The 16,593-nt window shown below is 53.9% G+C and overlaps 3 protein-coding genes and 1 gene segment (V, D, J or C); 2 read left to right on the plus strand and 2 right to left on the minus strand.

The window, feature by feature from the left end:
- LOC310885821 (T cell receptor alpha variable 13-1-like) overlaps positions 1–11,571 on the minus strand; it is a 27,828-nt gene extending 16,257 nt beyond the window's left edge. Inside the window, exon 1 of the V gene segment in view lies at positions 10,921–11,571.
- LOC310885820 (M1-specific T cell receptor alpha chain-like) overlaps positions 1–16,593 on the minus strand; it is a 373,370-nt gene that overhangs the window by 193,067 nt on the left and 163,710 nt on the right. The gene's annotated exons all lie outside the window — the stretch shown is intronic.
- On the plus strand, positions 3,289–15,762 carry LOC310885829 (feather keratin Cos2-3-like). The gene is made up of 2 exons (XM_083809638.1): positions 3,289–3,475; positions 15,337–15,762. Exons 1-2 carry the CDS (start codon positions 3,377–3,379, stop codon positions 15,661–15,663), a joined length of 426 nt encoding a protein of 141 aa, XP_083665764.1. The 5' UTR covers positions 3,289–3,376; the 3' UTR covers positions 15,664–15,762.
- Positions 3,648–5,089, plus strand: LOC310885855 (feather keratin Cos2-3-like). Its single transcript, XM_083809658.1, has one exon. The coding sequence runs from the start codon at positions 3,797–3,799 to the stop codon at positions 4,175–4,177; it is 381 nt and encodes a 126-aa protein (XP_083665784.1). The 5' UTR covers positions 3,648–3,796; the 3' UTR covers positions 4,178–5,089.

Below are 16,593 nucleotides of genomic sequence, written 5' to 3' on the forward strand. Positions count from 1 at the left end.
TGTGCCAAGGAAGGGAGCAGGAGCTCAGACCACAGGCCTCCCACCAGACTGGAGTACTGCAGTGGGTGGCAGATGCACACAGCTTGGTCCTAGGTCATGAGTGAGAAGAGGACATCCCAGTTTAGGCCCACTAGTGGAGGCAGAGGAGCCAGAGCACACAGCTGGAAAAGTAAATTGTCCTATCTGCAGAGAAGGCATCTAAAAGCATAAGAGGCATCCTGACCAAGACGTGGCACATGTCAGTGAATGGGAGGTTTCCAAAGATAAACTACATGGAACGATGCAAGGGCTGGTTGGGCTCCACCATCATGAGTGTATTCCCAGTCTGGATCAAGAGGTAGATGGCTGAGTCCAGAATGAAGAGCAGTAGCTCTCAGCTCTCAGCCAAACCCAGCAGCAACAAAAGAAACCACTCTGTAGACCTTCCCCTCACCCCTGTGGGAAGATACCAGGGGCAGGAGGAAGGAGGAGATGGAGTTGCTGCTCAGGACTCATGGTCTTCCACCTCTTGATATCTTCTGAGGAAAAACACAGCAGGGCCTCAGCAAGCCAGGATGTTCCTTCAGAGACAGGAGAAAATGAGATCAGAACCCTGGAGTTCAGGAGAGCAGCATTTTCTTTCTTTGCTGTGTGAACACGTACCTGTCTGCGTGTGCACAAATATACTTCAGTATGCATCCAGGAGTGTCTGTGAGTGCATCCATGAGTTCATGCATCTTTTTACATGAGCAGCAGTGTGCATGAGTGCTGTTCCCTCCACCCACTTTTGATGTCATGAATGATATCGGTATGTGATCGAGGGTCACATTGGGAATTAACAGGAAAAGTGATCTGTCAACAGCATCCCTCCAAGGCTGAGATGTGGTGACTGTGCATGTTGTCCCATGCTTCCTGAGCAGTCCGAATGAGAGGTCATCTGAGAAACCCTCCAGAGGATCACAGGCTGCACCTCCAGCACGCACGTAGTCCAACCCTGTGTTCAGAGCGGGTCTCATCAGATCAGGTTGCTCAGGATCAAGTCCAGGCAAAGTTTGAACTGTTCCAAGGATGGAGCTCCCCTAGCATCTCTTTGGCAATCTGCTCCAGGCCTTGACCGCCTTCAGGGTAAATAGGACCCATGTTCCTCTGGTTCAATGCCACTTCTGCCCAAGGTTTCAGCCCCTGCATGACTCAGCTCCAGGCCCATGAGTCACAGAAGTATGTGTGGCATTGGTTTCCCCATGGGGGACCCTTGTCCCACCCCAGACACCACTGACACTGCACCAGCAGCAGATCTACGTAGGGCAGGGCCTGCTTGAAGAGGGCAGGATTTCTCAGCCTGTCTCCCTGTACATAAAGCTAACACCATCCTTTTGAACTCTCTAGCCATGGGGAGTGCAGCTGTGTCCTGGCCTGGAGAAGCAGGGAGGGGTGACTGGCACCACAGTCTTACACTCTGAATCTTGTGTTACAGAATTAAAATAAGGATCCAAACTGTTGTGGGCCCATTCTTGTTGGGGACTGAAATTGGCAGTGAACTTCCTAGGGTCGGGAGGCAGTGGGCTACAGATACAGAAGGCCGCATTTCATCATGTGTGCTGTGGGCACTTCTGGGCTGGGTTTGTTCTGTGATTGTTCAGCTGTTCTCAGGTTCCTTCTTGCCCTGGCTGCTCTCTGGAGCTCATGGACAGAGCAGTGGAGAATGCCCTGAGGTGACCAGCCCATTTTCTTGTGAGGGGGGCCACACAGTTCTCACAAACACACACCTTCTCTTGCACACCTGCGTGGAATCATGCAAAACTGCACCCACAGACACTTGCACAAGTCCAGCACACAGGCTGTTGTAGTTTCACACTGATGGCCAACTAAACTCCACCACACAGCTCTCTCACACCCCCTGCTGAAAGGAAGATGTGGGGAGAGAATGTGATTTAAGCTAAAGGGCTTAAAAGTTGAGATAGTGATAATGTAAATAAATGAAAAAGGAAAAAAAAAAAAAAAAAAAAAAACAAACAAACAAAAAAAACAATGAGCAAAGGCTGTTTGGAAACAAATTGGGAGAAAATTATTCTCCACTTCCCATCAGCAAGTAATGTGTTTGGAAGCACAGACTCAATATGCCCACCCCTGGTTTTCCTTCCCCTTTCACATCTTCACTGCTGAATGTTTGACTATGGAATATCCCTTTGGTTGGTTTAGGTCAGCTACCCTGGTGATGTCCCCTCCCAACCCCTTGCCCACCCCCTACCTCCTGGCTTCGGGGGGCTTGGAGAGAGTCTTGATGCTGTGCCAGCACTGCTCCACTATAGCCCCAACACTGGTGTGATGGCAATGCTGTTCTAGCTCCAGGCGCAGAGCACAGCATTCTAGGGGCTGCTGTGGGGAATGTTAACTCTGTCCCAGGCAGCCCCAGTACAGGCAAGTGCCCACAAGAGAGGAACCTGTGCATGAACGTGACACAGTGTGCAGCAGAGATTCTGGACAACATTTGGTCAAAGTACATGGTTTGATGTGGTAGAGAGGGGAGGTGGACTGGGAGCCTTGCAGAAGGCACTGGAGCCAGGGCTCTTGACAAGACAACGTCAGCTTTCTTGGGCCTTGCACTTAAGGCCTGAGAATCCCATTTGTTAGCCTGAGTAGCAGTGGTAAGGGAAAGTGCTGGAGTGCCCCTACTGATCACTGGTGGGTGTCATGACAGAAATAAGCTTGCATCATGTAAGGGGGAGGTGTACGATTTTATTTATTTTTTAAAACAATAAATGAAAGGCATGAAGTTATGGGAGTGAAGAAGGAATTCTCTATGGACAGGATCTGCACTGTGTGTCTTGGGAAAACCCAGCCGGCTCTGTCCGATGCTGGTAGAAGGCAGGGTCACCTGCACATGAAAGGTTTACTTTCTGTCTACATTCATGTTCTTATTCCTTCTAACTAAAACAGACAATGTCCTGTTGGGCCTTTCTTTTGGGATCCAGAAAGGGCCCTGCACAACCTCTCCCCTTATACAGACATCCCTGGGTCAGAGCAGGAGGAGGCAAAACAGGCCAGCAGGTTTTCCCTGAGGGCAGTGTCAGGAGGGGTAAGGTCACAGGCAGGAGCTGGGTCAGCTGTAGCCAAAAGGGCCCCAAAGAGCCCTTAAGGAGTCACCCAAGCTAACCTCATTTGCCTTTCCTGGACTCTTCCAGCACGTGAGCTGAGTCTTCTGCCCACACTGATGTGTGTTGCCTGGAAATACTTGGGCCTCCCTTCCTGCCACTCAGACGCTGCCTTCTTTGGGGAAAGGGCATAAAGCAGGAAATGAAAAGCAGCATCACAGGAAGGCAACACACATCCCGTATCATTAGGTGGGATGTTTTGCATGCACGAGTAGCTTGTCAGAAAACAGTCCCTGCTTCAAGGGATGCCTCTGGACATGGGGCAGCTAAGGCCCAGTATAAAAGCCAGCCCAGGTCTGTGCTCTCTCATCCACTTCTCTGGCCTTCTTCTCCTTGGGAACAAGGTGAGTGTGAAGCCCCTTCTTGTCCCCCTCACTCTCGCATGGGAGGACTCAGTTCCATGGACCTTTCAGCTGCTCTCAGCTGTGTTCCATGCCAAATCTTGGGGCTGCTGGTTGTGGGAGAGTCAAGGGGTAGAAGGTTTGTCATGGAGGAAGACTGGGCCTTTAGTATGATGGCTCCTGGGCTGGAGCCTAGAGTGTAGCCAGGCTCTGGTGGTTCTTTTTGGGCTCTGGCAGGATGAGGCCAAGAAGCCCTGGCACATCCCTGCACAGCCTCCAGCTCACAGCACTGCCTGTGCCTTGGTTCCCTCAGGGTGTGGTGACATGCTTTTCCTCATGCACGCCCATGTTCTGCTTCCTCCCTGCCCTCTCTCCCAGGTGAACCTCCTGCCCCCAGACATGTCCTGCTACGACCAGTGCCGGCCGTGCCAGCCCTGCGGCCCGACCCCGCTGGCCAGCAGCTGCAACGAGCCCTGCGTCAGGCAGTGCCAGAACTCCACCATCGTCATTGAGCCCTCTCCTGTGGTGGTGACCCTGCCCGGACCCATCCTCAGCTCCTTCCCACAGAACACTGTTGTGGGATCCTCCACCTCTGCTGCCGTTGGCAGCATCCTCAGCTGTGACGGAGTCCCCATCAACTCTGGATGCTGTGACCTCTCCTGTATTACCAGCCGCTACTGTGGCAGCAGGTGCCGCCCCTGCTAAAGATGCCAGACAGTGCCCCAGACCAGGACCCTAGGAACTCAGAACATGCTGCTGGACAAAAATGGACGGAAGAACAGACTTTGTGCCGTTGTTTTAGGAGGACCTGACCATCTCTGGTTTGTCCTGTAAAGACAGACAGGAAGGGGCCAACCTGGATTCTATGACAACATGGCCTATTTATACCTTTCCTGTTTTCCACACACTCTTTTTCTTTCTTTTCTTTCTTGCCCTCTCCTTTCCGTGAGGCCCCCAGAAACCAGCCTGGAGTGACCTGCTAGACCCTCTCCCCTTGTGGGCCAGGTAGATTGATGCTCTGTTGCAAGTCTGCCATTGGAAAAGCCGAACAGATTTTTGTCTGCTCCTGCTGTGCTACGATCTCGGGGCCTCCTCTTGGAGTCAACTCATTTCCCTCCTGAGACTTGATAAATATTTGCAGCAACCCTGAGTGTGTCCCTGTGTGGTCTTTTCCTCTGCATACAGATGGCCAAGGGAGAAAACCATTCCTTAGTGGGAATATGTTGAGGGCACTGCCTTATGCCTCTAGGCACTGGAATGCAGGACATACTGCAGCAATTCATCTTTCAGGCACTGTCTGTTGAAGCTGAGGAAGACATCCCTAGTTCTTCCACAGCCAATGGACACCAGTCCTTGACTTGTGACGTCTCCGCCTAGACAAGTGCTGTTGACATTTGAGGCCCCAGCTCTTGGGGAAGAGTGTTCCTCTTGCCTTGGGTGGAGCTGTGCTGGGGATGGAGGCTCAGACAAAGATGATCCCAAAGGATTTCAGAAACTGGGAATGGTTATTTGTCTTGGGGATGGCCCTCTATCTCTACTCCACTTTCACCTTTCCTCCACCACCTGGTCATGGGCATCATGTCTGGGCATGGAGAGCAGGTAGAGCTTCCCTGTGCATCCCTGTCACCCTTCAGCACAGCATCTGGCATGGCCCAGCTGTTGCCAAGATGTGCATGGCTGTGGGGATCCACAAGTTCGTACTGCTACCAGTCATATCAGGCCACACACTGGAGCCCCCAGTCCCTGTGAACCCAACTCCTTTTTTATGAAGGCAGGGCAAGGACAGGGACTGATGCCTAAAAACTCATGGCTGCTCGGTCTTGCTTTCTTTTCCCCAAGCATGGATCAGCTTTCATCAGGCCCTGGAACTCAGAGGCCCCATAGGTGGCACAACCCCACCATGCTCCAGAAAAGACATTCTGTGGGTGCAGATATCCCAGTGTCCGCTGAGACATAGCAGTGAGAATGGGACCTGAGTGTGCACTCAGCAGGATCTGTGTATGGGCCCTGAATGGCACAGGGCATGCACTGGCCCAACCACAGGGCATACACTGGGGGATCTTGTCTCAGGCATCAAGCTCCTCTGTCATTCCCAGAGCCGTGAGGATGAAGTGGCCCTTGTGCTCCAGGCAGCACCGCTGCTCCCCAAAACCAGGCCAGGGCCTTCCCACATCTGCACACACCTCGGGGCTCTGTGGTGTGGGGGTACTTTGCTTTCACACAGACTGTACATGCTGCCAGTGCCACGGGACCAAGATGGAGGATGGGGCTATTGCTCCATGGTGTGAGGATGGAGGGACCTCTCCACAGGCCAGGTTCTCTGGGAGGCAGTGCTGGCTCAAGTGGCAGCACAAGGGCAACAAGCATCAGAACCAAGACCACCAAAGCCCACGACAACAACAGCTCCCAGCTCTGTACTGACCCCTCACCCGGGGCCTCTGCACAAGCTCAGGCCTAGCATAGCCCTGCCCCAGCTCTGCTGCATGTGTGCCTGTGCCTGGCCTCGCCTAATCTTTTCAGCCTGGCCTGGCCAGCCTCCTAGATGGCCAGATCCATCACTGGATGGAGCCTTTAGCCAGGCCTCTCTGGGGTCTGGCCTTAGCCTGCGCCCCAGTCCCAGCTCTCACCCGGGGACCGAGACCTTCTACACATAACACATCTATTGCCAGGGTTAGAGCAATAATCAATAGGTGCTCCTGAGCCAGAATTGTCTCCTGGCTAACACTGAAGTCTGAGACGGAGGAGCACACTCACAATTTGGAGATTCACTTTTGTCTTGGAAACGACAAAATCCTTCTAGAGAACAGGTCAACTTGTTGATTCCATCTTTCCTATTCCCAGCCTGCAGCATAAGTTACCTGAGGAGAACAAGAACAACATTTTAAAAAGACATTGTCCACATAGCATCTCGTTGTCTCTGAAAACCAGAGAATAACAGAACTCTAGGATATCCTAAGTTAGAACAGACAAACAAGGATCATCAAGTCCATCTCCTCTAGCTTCACGCAGGATTACCTGCAAATGAAACCACAGGTCTGAGAGTGTTGTCTGAATTCTTCTTGACTCCAGGCAGGCTTGTTGCTGTGACCACTTCCATGGGGAGCCTTTTTGAGTGCCTTAACTCACTTGCCATTCACTGCTTGGTAAAGAATATATATATTGACAGAAAGGTCCTCAGAGAATGGGAACTGTGATGGGGTGGGAGGCACAAGCAGGAAATGTCTTGTGGTGAGTGAAAGACAAGGGAAAAGGGAACGTGTTTGGATACAGTCAAGGATCTTGCTCAGCATTATAGCCCCACAGGCCAGGCTCAGAAGGGGCCCAGCACCAGAGCAGAAACAGGCAATGGTGTTCCTGGTACCCCCTCCGCACCCATGCTCCTAAGGAGAGCAGGAAGCAGAGTTTCTTTCAGGGGCTGGTCACTCCCCACAGTGACAAAGGGGGGCCATTCCCCATAGCCTTCAGAGAGATGAGAAGGTAATGACAAAGAGGATGATGTGCCAGCCGGGATGGTCTGTTAAGCTCAGAAGAATGAATTCAGCCCCAAAGGTCCTGTTCTCCTTTGCCATGGCTCTAAGGTTTCAGAAGGGGATGATGTCAGACTGAGGTTTCATGTTGTAATTTCAGCAGTAGTAATTTGAGACAAGGCTGAGGCTGGTGCTGCCTTCCGCGAGAGCACAGAGGAAAGAGGGCCCATGGCTGCCCCCTTCTGGGAGCTGCCTAGGCCAAGCTTTTCTTTCTCCGGGTTGCTTCAATTCTTGCTCTTGCAAGCAGACAAAAGAGTTTCTTCAAGTCTGAGGACATCAAAACACCACATTCAACATGCTTTGTGAGACAGAAGAAGCTTCATCAGCTTGCCTGGTCTCGGCATTTTCAGCCTACAGGACACCCAGCTTGTCCCAGACATGCAATCCCCCACTGCCGCAGGAGCTGGTCATTATGACACTGCTCCCTGTGCAGGGGCTGAGGATGATCACACATGCCTCCAGCTCCCCTGAGGAGACGTCAACAAACTCAGTGGGCTGTAAGTCTTCATTTATCTCTTGCTCTGATTGCTTGCTGTGATGAACATGGAGAGCTCTTGGGCCTTTGGCACTAAGGGCTGCTCTATTAGTTCTGTCCCTTAGGCACAAGCTTTGGAGAGGAACTGGCTGAAGGTCTGGAGGTAACCTGGTGGCTGGGATGCAAATCCAGTTTATTGACTGACTCATTGAAGAGAGAGAAGAACCCTGCAAATCTCTGTCAGAACTACCTCTAGGGGTCTCTGGGCTGGGCTGGCCAGGGCTCCAAGCAAGCTGCTTTAACATGGGCTGGCAGGAATTTACTCACCTTGGGGCTGAGGGGCTGAGAGCCAGCCCCTAGGGGAGTCTTATCTCCCAGCAGACTCTGCCCTATTCTGTCAGACCGGGAAGAGAGGAAAGTAGAGCCCTGCGGTCCAGGTCAGCCAGTCGGGGTCAGCCCTCTCTGCTCAGCCACAGACACCATCCCGTTTGAGAAAGAGAATATGGCTGTCAGCTCTTGGAGTGAACAGAGGAAGCAGCGCAGCCAGGGGAGAGCTGAGGACCCCATCCCAGAGCTCTGCCTTGCACACACACATCCCCTCCCCATCCGGGGTTGTTGCTCAGCCAGGGCAGCTCCCTGCACCAGGGTGTCACTCACAGCACAGAGGTACAAGGCGCTGTCAGAGAGCTCAACTTCCTTCAGCCGCAGAACACTGTATTTCCCATCAGTGTTCAGCTCCGTGGTGAAACGGTCCTTCTGCTTGGTGCCCTTTCCTGCTTGATAAGAAATCAGCTGAGGGGATTGTCCCTTCTTCTGATGATACCAGAGCAATGCATCAAATGTGGAGCTCTGGTATGTGCAATTGGTCTGGAAGGTGTTTCCCTGTTCCACGGTGACTTGTCCTTCTTCCTGGGTGACGGACACCTGCCCCATGGTTTCTGGAAGAAAGAGAAGGTCAGCAGCTCTGTGAGGAAATCTCCAGGCAGTCAAACAGGAGTGAATTCAGACCTGTGGGAGATAAGTCTCCCTGTCCTTTACTGGGCTGAAAGGTCCTGAGGCCGGGGCACAGCAGGGTGTTTTGGGGGCAGAGCTCAGAGCTCCCTGGCCAGAGCGGACCCTGTGAGAGCTGTGCTGTGTGCCTGCTCCTCCTGCCTGCTCTCCTTCTGCCCAGAGGACCAGGGCACAGCCTGTCATGCCTGGCTTTGTGTGCTGGGTCCAGCATCCTCCAGCAGGTTGAGGCGCCCATGCAGCTACTGGGAAAAGGTTCAACCTGCTTCCTCATCCCTGTCATCTCAGGGTGCTCCAAGGCTCAACAGTACAAACAAAGCTGAGGTGAGTTGTGGCAAGAGGGAGCCCTGGCTGTGCTGACAAGCAGGAGGACATTGGAGGCCATGGCAGGAACACATCAGGCAGAAGACAGACTGGACACCCTGGTAATATCCATGGGAGGAGAGCTTTCATGTCCCTGTATCCCCTTGGACACAATCCGGCTGTTTCTGTAGGAAAGGGAGAAATGAGGGACTGCAGAGACTGATGAAATCTTCTCTGGTGACAGTAGGTGGACCAGAAGAGAGAGGCAGAAATAAAAGGACAGAAAGTACAAGAAAAAAAAAAAAAGGAGACGCGCCTCAGGTCTATCCTCTGCATTTTCTTCTCATTTTGAAGAATAACAGCATCTTGAAGGAACCGGTCCAAGAACCAGAAATGGGAGCCAACATTTACCAACATTTTCCCTGTGATTCAAGAGTTGGTCCCCACATAAACATGGTAAGGCTGATGAGGGCTTCCTGGGGAAAGAAGATTTATGTCTTGATTAAAAGCCAGCACTTACCCAGCAGTTGCCCCAGGAAGGCAGTGAGGACGAGATACCCGCGGTGCATGCTGAGAGCGACCCTCCTGTTTGCTGAGGGAGAGAGAGTCAGAAAAGCACCTCCCAGCCCCGAGAGAACAGAGCTGCCGGAAATGACTCTGCTGGGGGAACAAGGGGAGATTCAGTGACGAGAAATGTTCTGGTCTGACTGTGCCCCAAATGCCCCCTGGGGTTTCTCCCTCCTCCAGCAGGAGCAACCATTGAGGATTGTCACAGTCAGGGGTCCTGGGAACTCTGGGGGCCACATCATGGGAAGGGGCTGCTCTCATCTCCTCTCCCAGAGGGGTCCTCACCTCCCCAGCTACAACTGCCTTCTCTTCTGCACACGCACTGCTTGGCCATGGCTGATGTCAGGGCAGTCTTTGCCACTGAGCTTGTTCTTTTTACCCTGGGGCCCTCAGGTGCATGGGGATGTTCCTATTTCCTGTGTGAGGAGAAGACACCTCGATTTCTCTCCCACATCCCCAGAAAGAAGGGAGGAACCATGCTACACAGCAGCCCAGGGTTTCTGGCTGTGTCCTGTTCTGGTGGGATAACGTAGCTTTTGCAAGAGGAACGGGGCTCCAGTGTGGTGTGGGATGTCACAAGCCCAGAGGGGACAAGGACAACCTGTTCCATAGGGTAAGGGGTGAGGAGTCAGCAGGGAAAAAGATGTGGGTCCAGTGGGTCACGTGCACTCACACTGGTGGGCCACAGGGGGCACCCACCCACGGCCACATCCCTGGCAGTCTGCTTCCCTGATGCTTGGGCCCCCTCTATCACCACCCCTAACACCTTGTCTGGCTTGGCAGCACCTGGCTAGTTGTGTTGTCTTCCCCCATATCTCCCTCAGCACACCTCAAACGTGGAGCTCTCAGACAACCAAAGGAATGACATTCCAAGCCCTGCAGACCCCAACTGTTCCTTTTATACCCCCCAGGCAGTGTGAACTTTTCTCCCTCTCTCAAAAAAAATTTACCACACGAAGCAGTGAATCCTCTTCACTGCCTGTGGAGTCCTGATACAGAAGAAGATTGTTCATGGAGAAGCTTGGGATCTGCATGGCAGCTCACCGGTGTAGCTACAGAGCTCTGCTGTGCTGTACAGAGCTGTGCAGTCCACATTCTTTGGCACGTGGCAGTGAGTGACTAATGCCCTTTCTCACCACAATGGTGGGTGTCTCCACATACTGGGGCCAGTGAGAGGGAGAGACAAGGGGGCAGGGGTGCACCTTAACAGCCCCCTTCCACATTATGGATATTTGCCTTACTGTTGGTTATGCTAACCACACTGCCAGGCATCAGGAGCAGGGGCTGCCACTCACACCTGGCTCACCACAAGCCCCACGTGTCCTTGCTGGGCAGGCTCAGCTCAGAGCTCCATGCAAACTGTGATGAGAGGGAGCTGCTCCTCACAGCACCCGCACCTTCCTGTATAAAGCTGCATGCTGCACGCACCAGTGTGGGCTCAGTGCACACAGGTAGACAGCGCTGTCCTGGAGCTTGGCGTCTTGCACGTGGAGAAGCACCTGGGAGTTCTCCATGGAGAGCACAGAGGAGATCCTCCCGGAATGCACATGAAGCTTGGACTTGCTCACCTGCAGCAAGAACTGAGGGGACTGGGTCGGGCGCTGCTGATACCAGAAGATGTAGGGAGCAAAGCTGCTGGTGGAGAAATTGCAGTGCAGAGTTGCGTTGTGTCCCACCTGGATGGTGGTTTCTTGTGCAAACTGCAGCACAGAGTCCTTCTGTGCATGACCTGCAAAGCCAGAACAGCATTTCAGCACTGCTTGAAGGTGTGTCTGTTCTCCCCCTTTCTCTCCTGTCTCTCTCATTTCACCAGCTTGCTCACTGTCTCCTCTCTCCATCTCCCTTTTCAGGGGCTGTAAAATGCTGAGCTAAGTACACATGCACTCTTCTTTCTTCAGATGCTGTTTAATTCCCATACCCAAGTCTGTCAGCTTACTGACTTTTTAGCAGTACCTCGCCAGGCTTTGAGTCCATACATACCTATCAACAATGCATGTAAGAATGCTAGGCATCTGCAAAGGAAAAGTCTAGATGCTTATTCCTCCCTGCACACTTATTGCTCCTGACATCTCCCAGACTGTCTCCTTTACTGGTCTGCAGCCCCTGCTCTCCCTACAGAAAACACTTGCAGTTCTTCCAGGGAGGCAGGACTCCAATTTCCCCCCTCCGGAAATGATGGGATGCCATCTTGCCCCTAGCTTGCCCTCCTGAATGTCACATCTCACCAAAGTCTGACAGTGCCATCAAGGCTGCCAGAAAAAGCAGGACCATGTCACGCTCTCGCCTTCACAGGGTGCCCACGGAGTGCCCGGAAAGAGGGAGCTCAAGCTTGCGAGTTCACTTCCCCCTCTGCCAGCTCAAAGCAGCCTCTGAAGCTCAGCACAGAGGGCGGAGCAAAGCTCTCCCCCTGCTGCTCCTTGGGGCACACCTCTGCCACAGCAAGGCTCTCAAGAGAGGGATGGGCCAGTGGTTAAAGCAGTCAGAAAGGAATCCAGCCAATCTTTGCTGTGCCTCAGGTTCCCCATTGCTAGTCACAGGTTCTCCAGCACCGCGAGCTTCACACTTGTGCCGTTAGCTCACAGCTGCAGGCCTGTGAAGGCTAGGACATTTCACTTGGTCAGCGGTAAGGCAAAAGGACACCAACACGGCCACTGTGTGCTTCCCTCTTTTTGCCCCTTCTGGCAGGTGGGCAGCCCCAGCAAGGGGCAAGTGTCCCCAGTGGTTTCCCGCTGCCATCCTGAACCCAGCCAGACACAGAGGCCTGCACCCAGCTCTGCTGTCAATGGAGATGGGATTGCCTCCCCCCCCTCCACCCAACCCCCTCAGGAGAGCCACACTCTCCCTCTGGCAGGGAAGGACGCCCCACCACAGCCCTCTGCTCAGCAGTCAGCACCTCTGCACACACAGACAGGAGTGAATCCTGCTCCAAGGGCACACCTTCAACGGCGCTGACTAGTGCAGCAAACTCCTCAACGCCTCAGTCCTTTGGCAAGATCCAAGGTTCCAAAAGGTGTCACTAGAGGCAGCGTCCAGCACAGACATTTGTGGCATTGCCAGGACGTCATCTCAGCGCCAGAGGTGCTGGATTTGGGCTTGGGACAAAGCCTGTACAACAAGCTCCTGAAACGAGACCTCTGCAGAAAACGGAGGAAACCCAGCGTGGCTGTTCCGATGCTCCCTCGGGCCCGTGCTGTTTAACTCCGGGCCCTGCAAGGGGACTTCCAAGCACCGGCAGCGCCCCCACGTGGCTCCGGCTGTGGCTGTGCCCCCGCCTCGCCCCCGCCCCACCTGCCCGGCCCCACGCACTGCGGGGCACCCCCTGACCCCCCCAGCTCCGCAGGCCGTTGGCTGCCTTTGCTGCAAGGGCGCGCTGCTGGCTCGTGTGTGGCTGGGTGCCTCCTGCACCCAAAACCCTTTCCTGAGGCTCTGCTTCCTCGGCAGCCAGCCCCCACCCCGCATTACTCTGGGGGTGCTTCCTGCCCAAGAGGAAAATCCTTTTCTTTGCTCCTTTGCACCATCCTGAGGCTCTGGTCAGCCCCCTTCTCCAGCCTTCCTGCATTCTCCGAAGCCCCCTTGTGACCTACGCTGTCACCACCTGTGTGCCCCGGTTGGGGACCATGCACAAACTGGCCAAGGGTGCCCTCCTTCCGACTGCTCTTGGCCTTAATGAAAGCATTCAGCAGGACTGGATGTCTCTGGCATTGCCAGCTGCTACTCAGGCAGAAGGTGCCCTGCATGCCAAAGCTGCTGGTCAGGGCCCCTTGGAAGGGCTCCCAGGAACTATGAACATGGTGTTTGATGGTCAGCCATGCTGAAGCACTCCAAATGCTTAGCATTTGTCTGGCACAAGGGGGGGATCAGTTTACTCTTGGCACTGTGTGAAACCTTTGCTGTGAAATCCCACACAGGTAGGAGCGACATCTGCCCCTGTGCCTTCAGGAGAACCAGCCTGACATGGGCTGGATGGGAATCTGTCCCCTCTGCGATGCATTTCTGAGGCAATGCTGGCAGGCCTTTATAGACAGGTGTGAGGAGATGGGCCTGGCTCCGGCACTGACTCCCAGGAGGACCTGGCAGTGTCCAGGGGTGGAAATCCCTCACTGACAGGCACTATCAGGAGCCTCACAGCAGTCTGCTTCTCCTATACATCCCAAGGTCATCGATGGACAGCCTTGCTGAGGCACTCCAAACATTGTTACCCTGAATTAAACCAAGGACCCAAACTGTCCTGATACGGTCCTTGTTGGGGCCTGAAGTAGGCAGTACCAGAGGGTGATTGTTGCAGCGTGAGGAAAAGGAGGGCTCAGGAGAAAGGAGCTGTGTTTCAGTGCCTCTTCCCTGGACACATCTCTGCCAGGCTGGTGCCATCTCCGTTCAGCGGCTCTCAGGCTCCTTCTGACCCTGGGAACCTGCTCCCCTGCACGACTCATGCACAGAGCAGGGTAGAGTGCTGACACTGTGCACATTCCCTCGTGATAAAGGGGAAACAAGGACACACGCACGTGCTCATCTATACCTGCATGGAGCCATGCACAAATCTGTGCACCCACATGCGTTCACACAAAGCCAGCTGCACACAGGTTGTCACAAGACAAGAGCAGATGTGTGAACACAAGCAAGCAGGCCCTCAGGTGACTGCACAAGGTGAGCCTATGAGGAGAGGTGCTATATTCTGGACCTCGTTCTCATAGCAGCTGGGGCTGGTGGGAATGTGAAGCTCAAGGGCAGCCTTGGCTGCAGTGACTGTGAAATAGTGGAATTGATGATCCTGAGCACAGCGAGGAGGAAGCACAACAGACTTCATGCCCTGGACTTCTGGAGAGCAGACTTTGGCCTGCTCAGGCATCTGCTTGGCAGTGTACCATGATACAATGCCCTGAAGGGGAGATGGGCCCAAGAAGGCTGGTTAATATTCAAGGATCACCTCCTCCAAGCTCAGGAGCGATGCATCCCAACAAAGACAGAGTCAGGCAAAATGCCAGGAGAACTGCGTGGATGAACATGGAGCAACTGGCTAAACTCAAACATGACAGAGAAGGCCACAGAGGGTGGGAGCAAGGACAGGTAACATGGAAAGAATACAGAGACATTGTCTGATGAGTAAGTTAGGAGAGCTCAATCTGCTCTAATTAGATTAGAGAGCTTATCTCTGCTCTGCTTCACTGAGACCCCACCTGGAGTGCTGTGTTCAGCTTTGGGGCCCCCAGCATGAGAAAGATATAGACCCGTTAGAGTGGGTCCAGAGGAGAGCCATGAAGATGATCAGAGGGGACCCGTCCAGCACTTCCGGTGAGTCTTCTGCCCTCACTGATGCATTCCTGTCCTAGAAATCCTTGGACATTTCATCCCAGCACTCTAAAGAAACCATTGCTGTGGAATGGCCATGGCCTAGATCTGGAAATGAAAAGGCAGCAGTGCAGGAAACCAACACACAGACCATAACATCTGTTGGAACGGTTTGCATTCAAGATGAGCTTGTCAGAAAATTGTTACCTCTGCCAAGGGTGCCCCTGGGCCTGCGGCAATGAAGTACCAGTATAAAAGGCAGCCCAGCTCCCTGCTCTCTCATCCAATTCTCTCGCCTCATCCTCCTTGGGAACCAGGTGTGTCTGAAGCCCTCTCTCCTCCTCTTCTGAACTAGAAGGGATCTTGCATCAATAGACATCACATCTGATGGTGGTTCAGTGCTATGCTGGGTCTTGGAGTTCTTTGCCATGGGAGAGGGGTGGAGGGAGACATTCTGTGTAGAGAGAGGCTGGGACATGGTGCTGAGGCAGCTTTTTGGATTACGTGCTACGGGATTGTCTCATTGGTTCAGGCTGCTCTTTGAAGGGCCCTGTCAGCACAAAGCGATGAAGACCATGAGCCTCCTGGCACAGCCTCCACATCCACCCTCAGCAGTCGTCTTGGCTCCTTTGTTTTGGGTAACAGGGCTGCTCCTCACCTACCCATGCGTTCTGCTTCCTCTCTGCCCTCTCTCCCAGGTGCATCTCCAGCCCCAAGACATGTCCTGCTACAACCAGTGCCTGCCATGCCGGCCCTGTGGCCCGACCCCACTGGCCAGCAGCTGCAACGAGCCCTGCGTCAGGCAGTGCCAGAACTCCACCGTCGTCATTGAGCCCTCTCCTGTGGTGGTGACCCTGCCCGGACCCATCCTCAGCTCCTTCCCGCAGAACACCGTTGTGGGATCCTCCACCTCCGCTGCCGTTGGCAGCATCCTCAGCTGTGACGGAGTCCCCATCACCTCTGGCTGCTGTGACCTCTCGGGCATTTCCAGCCGCTACTGTGGCAGAAGGTGCCTGCCCTGCTAAAGCCACTGGCCATGGCCCTGGGGCTCCAGCACGACCATGGTGCTGGACAATAGAAGGAGGAATCTTCAGGCCATTGCTTGCAGAATGATTGACTTTCCTCACCTCCTCTGGCAGACATTGGCAGGAGCCAGACCAGAGGCTACCCCGAGATTTCTCAAAACATGCCTCATGTCTCTCTTTCCATCCCTCCACCTACCTCCTTCTCTCCCTTTTCTTTGTGTTCTTCTTCTCCCATGGGCTGTGGGGCTCCTCAGAGACCGCCCTCCCACTGCGGTAACAGCAGACACATGCCCTGCATGATCTGCGCCATGGGCAAGGGACGCTGCCTCTCAGTTGGTCCTGGTGATCCCTGCACTGAGGGGCCTCTGCTCAGAGTGACCTGCTTTTCCTCTGTACACTCATTAAAGATTTCTGCATCCCAGCCTTGGCTGTAGATGTTATTTTCCCTCCGTGTATGCCCTCCTGAGCTGCCCAGGGAGAATGGTTTTGCCCTTGCTGGGTACAAGATGGGTGTTTAAGGAGCCTCTTCCCTACTCCCAGAAGAATGGGAGGTTGCGACACGCTGCAGAGAGTCCTCTCTTGGGCACTGCCCCTTGCAGCTGCAGAAGACATCCCTGGCTTTCACAGAGCAAGGGGCAATCTATCCTTGCCTTGCAGCGTCTCTGCCCACAGCTCCCCCTGTCCTGCAAACAGAGAGCACAACCTCTGCTGTCCTCACGGGAAAAGCTACGAGTCTGTGGGAGGCTGTGGAGGCTGGGCACCCTGCAGGCTCTTAGGAACGGGCTTCCTCTTGCTCAGGACAGTGCTGTGCTGGGTAAGCAGGTGGGGACAGAAGATGGATGACAGATATGGGGAATGGGTGGAATAAGTGCAGGGATGCCCCACCGCTTCTACTCCACCTTCATCTCCCCTCTTTTGCCCCACCTCGGG

Source organism: Anser anser (genome assembly GCF_964211835.1).
Source record: "Anser anser genome assembly, chromosome: 23".
NCBI lineage: Eukaryota > Metazoa > Chordata > Aves > Anseriformes > Anatidae > Anser > Anser anser.